Source organism: Pagrus major, chromosome 4 (genome assembly GCF_040436345.1).
Source record: "Pagrus major chromosome 4, Pma_NU_1.0".
Lineage (NCBI taxonomy): Eukaryota > Metazoa > Chordata > Actinopteri > Spariformes > Sparidae > Pagrus > Pagrus major.
Genome location: NC_133218.1, coordinates 37,444,623 through 37,450,432, shown reverse-complemented (window position 1 = coordinate 37,450,432; position 5,810 = coordinate 37,444,623). Strand labels below are relative to the sequence as shown.

At 39.9% G+C, this 5,810-nt stretch overlaps 1 protein-coding gene across 1 annotated transcript; it reads right to left on the bottom strand.

Moving 5' to 3' along the window:
- Positions 1-1,521: 1,521 nt before the first annotated feature.
- LOC140994314 (ZP domain-containing protein-like) lies at positions 1,522-4,326 on the bottom strand. Its single transcript, XM_073463884.1, has 6 exons — positions 4,269-4,326; positions 3,115-3,299; positions 2,523-2,923; positions 2,208-2,307; positions 1,753-1,945; positions 1,522-1,670 (listed from the first exon to the last, which is right to left on the bottom strand). The coding sequence occupies exons 1-6, from the start codon at positions 4,324-4,326 to the stop codon at positions 1,522-1,524; spliced, it is 1,086 nt and encodes a 361-aa protein (XP_073319985.1).
- Positions 4,327-5,810: the final 1,484 nt, after the last annotated feature.

Sequence of the window (5,810 nt, the reverse complement as noted above, 5' to 3'; positions counted from 1 at the left end):
TGTGAGTGGCCAGCAATAATAAGTATGGGAGTAAATTAAGATTAAGCATAAGCATTCACTGATATAATGAATCAAGTGACAGAGACTGTTCACCCTGTTACAGGACACTGAAGCACCAACGTGATTGTGACGCTGTGAGTTTAAGGTTAAAAATGACAGAATGTTTCTTTAAGACATGTTAAACACTATTTGTTTGGTGCACATTTGCCATACTTGAACTCATCCTAACCCTGCTACCAGTTGCAGTTAATCGAAAAGTCGTACAATCTGCATCTCTGCACCAGATTACATCTGAATACATTTTAATTAACATGCTCTTCTTTCTCAGTCGTATTTCTATCATAAACTAATGTTAACTTCTTTACATCCAGTGTGTATTTCACGACATATAACACCTTTTACAGAAGGTGAACAAAAACAATGCAACACAGACGTTACACAAAGATTGAATCTTTATTTATTGATATTTGAGAGATCATTGAGGTCACCCTCATTTACAATCATATCAAGCAAATACAAAGCAAAGAAAAGGAGTCACATTTTAAATCATCAACCCGATAAGAGACCGATTCATTACTGGCTTTAGATAGAGGCTGTTCTTTTAGATAAAAGCCTTCCTGTACAGAAAACAATCACATGATGTATTCTGATGTAGACATTTATGACTCTACCTACTGTTAGCTTGTCAGCTCAGTTAGCTGTGCAGATAGTGAGAGTACCAGAGGAGTGTTGGCGTTCACACCGCTGGCACAGGAGCTTTGGACCGCTAGAAGAAAGACGTTTTCAGATCTCTTAAACACAATAAACACGTCTTTTTAGTTTTGAACAAAAATTCTTACATATTGCAACTTTAAGCAATAAAAGTTAATGTTTTAAATTTCTTATCATGAGAATACTTTAATTTATCATTTAAAAAATATCCTCACTGATTATTGTTTATTGCATTGTGTCAACATGAGCAGAAATGATTACTTCATCGACAAACAATAAATAAGAAACTATTTTAAAAAGTGATTCATTGTTTGAGTCATTTTTCAAGAAAACTACCAAACGTTTCGTCTTGTTTCTAATCTATTACATGTGACAATTTTTCTGCCTTTCTGTTTTATGTCTTTGACCCAACAACAGTTATCTGGGTCATATGGTGCAAAGACCTGTCTCTTACTGGAAAACAGCTGATTTTTTTAGGCCAAAGGTCCAGGTGAAGGTGTGTATTTAATGATGCAATAAACAAGAGTATCCTAACTGACTTAGATTGAGCTGTATAGGTCTTAGACATATAATGATGTCCTTTGATGCAGGTATGATTGGATAAAATAAAGATACTTGCCTGACATCATGCTGTCATACATAATAGTAAAAGCAGCTGTGAAGCTAAACGGGATCCCACAACAGTAAACACTGAACCTGAACACCCAGCAGCTGAGGTGCCAGCTGATCATCTTTACAGCGATGACGAATATAAAACCAAAAATAAGCTTGAGAACTTCAAATGTAAATAAAACAGAACTTGTGTTCTGCTCACGCTGCTGGAATGCTCTCACGTGCGTTCAAAGGTCGGTATTTGACCTCTGACATTTTGGTTTTGTACATGACCACTGCACTGATCATGCCGACAGCTGCAAGAAGACATCCAGCGATGAAGACCAGGTTCAGGTTCAGGTTCATCACTGGAGGAAAGAGAAGCATAATGTGAATTCACTCTCAAACACGGCAGGTGTGCTGCTCAGAAACACTCCCTGTCCTCATTACCTGGGCTTTCAGCGCCCTCTGCTGATCTCTTCAAGCGGAGGGGACCCTGGGAAACCAGGTGCCTTGAAGTCTGGGTGACGGCCTCTCTTCTTAGGACGTGACGGCCTGACCGCCCGGAGTTGATGCAGCCCTGAGAGCACCTGGTGTTGTCGGCCTCCATTTCACACATCATGACTGAACAGCTGATGTACACCTGAATACAACAGGACACGCTGTCATTACATCATCAGACATTGTCTCTTCTGGACAAATATCTAACTTTAAAGGAGTTTAAAAGTAGAGTATTTAGAAAAAAAATCAATTATTAATGTGATAAGTGTTTTGGGTATTTAGAGGTGATTTGTAATGTGTTGTTTCATGCTGTGGCTTCAGTATAAAGATGTGGTGGTTTCACATTGTTGCTCAGGATTTTCAGGATTTCAAGCTTTGTTCACATGACAGTGTATTCCCAGCACCTGGTCATGCAAACTGATGAACTTGAAGGCCTCCATGCTGAACCTGAAGTGTCTCTTGGTGGGGGAGGGATGGTGTTTAATAGTCGGGTCCTTGTCGCACCTAGTGAGAGCAAAACATAGAAACCATGAGACATGTTGCCTCTGTAGCTCCGAGAGGGAAATCAAGCCTTTACTTTAACATCCAGAGTCACATGGTACAGGTAACAAGAGGTAAACATCTACAAGGTGTGTAGATGAACTTCTTATAAACAAGCACACAACAAAATTTACTTTGTTACGTCCTCTGTTGCCACTAGAGGGCGTACTCATACCTACCCCTTGTCGATGATGGGGTAGGTTGGCTGGGAGTTTGGGTTGTCATATGGTGCAGCACTGCAGGACTCCACAAACAGCTCGGTGCTGCTGAGTGTAGTGGTGGCCTTTATCTGCATGTACATCCTGCTCCTGAGCTCACACTGCAGAGGGTACAATCTGGAGCTAATCACGCTCCTGTACTGGTTGTCAGAGTAGAACTCAAACTCGTAGGTGAACCTGCCGAAGCCTTTCTCCAACACTGTGACGTTCTCTCTGTGTGCTGAGAAGGTCTGTTTCACTTTTCCCCGTTTGGGGTACTGGCACTGGAACCGCACTTTCACCTCACATTTTCTGGTGATCAGGTCATTGGCGTTGTCGACTGAAATGATTTCATTCTTGAAAATTAGGTTGTCATCATCTTCCTGTAGAGTTAAAGGTCATACAGTCAGTCATCATACTGGTTTTATAAAATAATTTACTGATGAAAAGGAAAAGCAACTGCATTCGCAGATAGCCGACACAATCGGGCCTCATCAGGGTCACTGATGGTCGGTTACAGCTATAGGTTGCTGAAAATGTCATGAGGTGGGCTTGACATAGGACCCTGCGTTACCTGGATCGTAGTGCCACAAGAGTTGAGGGGGACGACAGTGAAGATGTGGGTGCTGTTGGACTGGAAGTTGCAGCGGCTGTCGGCGTGCTCAAGGAGCTGCAGATGACCAACAAGGAGTCCGGGGTACGACGCTCTCTCAACGGCCGCTGTCATCGTGGTCTCAGTGCAGCTCACACTGGATTTAACTGGAGCAGACGGTGGATTATAAACTGTTTATAGACGTAACGCTGAAAACTGCACACTGTCAACAAGATAAGTGTGATAAAAACCTGCAGTAAGCTTTATTTTCTTCATTATTAAAGTGCTTTATGCAGTAAGATATACAAACTCCACAGGACACTTTAAAGGGTAACTCCACCAATTTATTTCCAAATGTGCTTTAGCTCTACTGGTGATGGAATGTAACTAAGTAAAGTAACTCAAGTACTGTACTCTAGTGCTGGATTTGAGGTACTTGTACTTTACTGGAGTCTTTTCTACTGATGCTACTTTATACTTCTACTCCACTACATTTATCTGACAGTTTTAGTTACTTTACAAAACGTACAACTAACTTTAAAAATGTGTTTTGTTGTAAAATAATCACACATTTTGTGCTTTTATCTTCAATTGTCTTTTTAATTTCATTTCATGTTCGGACTTATCACTTTGGGCTCTGATAACTTTTAATTAGCTTTTCTCATCGTTTTTCAGATTTTTTTTTACCAACCAACAATCAATCAGTTCATCAAGAAAGTAACAATCAAATCCATCAATAATGAAAATAATGATTAGGTGTGCTCCACCTCAACCAACTCCAAATGCTTCTTTTCCATGAATGCATGAGTAATAATTATATAATAGTAGACCATAACATTCACCGGGGACATTTTCCTTTTAGTACTTTAATGCTTTTACAATTTCCCTGCTCATACTTAGACCTACATACTTATATCACATTTCCAATGCAGTACTTTTTTACTTGTAACAGCGTATTTTTCTGCAGTGGATGCAACAAAACTCATTTTTCATTTCACAATCAACAACACATGTAAAATCACTAAACTTTCTTCAGAGGCAAATTTATAAATACCACAAATCTGAATTTTAAAGACGTCACAGCTTCCCCTCTCTTACTTTCACTCACACTAATGTGTAAGAAAAGTGTGATTTACCGCAGCTGGCTGTCCTCAGTCCTGTCCCCAAGAGGACCACAACTGCGAAAAAATACATTTTCTCCTCTCACCGAGTCTCTTCACGGATCTGAGACTCTCCAAAAGGTTAAGTCGGAGTTTTTGACCGTTTTCTGTCAGACTGCTGTAAACATCTGGCAATAATTCAGGGGGGAGGAGGATCGATCCCCAGAGTTTTGACTCTACAGATGTTAACAGGCCTGATGTGTGATATCGATTGTTTCCTCAGTGGGATCAATGTCAGATCACATCCTGAGAACATGTGTTTAAGATCTCTGCTGCTGCTTAATAAGACTGGATGATTCACATAATTAACATTTTATATTTACATTTTCGTGTTTAAACGTGCATGTGACTCAGTTATGTATTTATATTTAATGATGGAGCAGTGGAGAGAAAAGAAAACGCCACCTGTGTGTTTGGGAAGTTCATTCGTGGCAGTTCACCTCAGACATCACGACACAATGATCACATCGGTATTGATATCGGTGATTGTGTGCCACGTGCTGAGACAGACGGGACAGTCAGATCGAAACTTAATTCTGTGCCATCTTCAAACCGAGCCCGAGTGCACGCGCCCTCCATGATGCATTCAGGGGCTGCTCGGAAATAACACACGTTGTATCACATTGCATTCCAACTATTCAACTACTTTTCTGCAGCACACAGACTGGTCTCAAGAGAAGTGTTGTCAGTCTCTTGATTCATCTGATGGTTATAAATGACCTGTAACAGACTGCTGTTTTTATATAGTTATTATTGATGCCTGTGTTCTCCGGGTCCGATCACATATATCATATATAAAATCACATATAAATATATAACATCATCACAAGCTTTCTGTCACTCGCTTCCAAAACAAGTGCACACGCCGCTGGAACGTGCTAGCAAAGATCTTTACTACAGCAGGCGCTGGTGTCGTACCAGTAAAAATGTCAAACATTCTTTGGTTCTGGCTTCATTTCTCCTCTCTTTACGAGGCATCTCTGCACTGCTGAGTGAAATCTCATGATAAATACAAGAAATGTTTTATAAACATGAAAACAATAAAAGATGCACACAGTTAAAACTGTGGAAGTTTCAAAGTGAACTATTGATGACACAATGATCGATCTTCAGCAGCTTTACATCAGAATTCTAGATAAGCTGTTTGATAATCCATGCTTTTAGATAATTGAACATTTATGGCCTATTTTTCTCAAATATTCTGCTTTCTGCTATTAAAAGACTCATTAAAAGGGAATAGATAGAAAAACGCTGTGGAACACGTTTGATTAACAAAAGGTCATCAGCAGCAAAGAGGCTTTTAAAGGGGCACAAACTCATATTTATTTTTCCATAAGTGAATAAACAAGCTGTTCTCAGAGGAAAATAAGGTCCCAGAACACTGTTTGAAGCTAGAAAGGTGGCAGGGTCCGCCACATATAAACAAAGTAAAACAGTATAAATTGTGTTGTCCTTTGAGGTCAGTTTGTTTATTCAGTTTATTCAGTCATGTGATGGCCTCAGGGTTGGTCTTGTTCT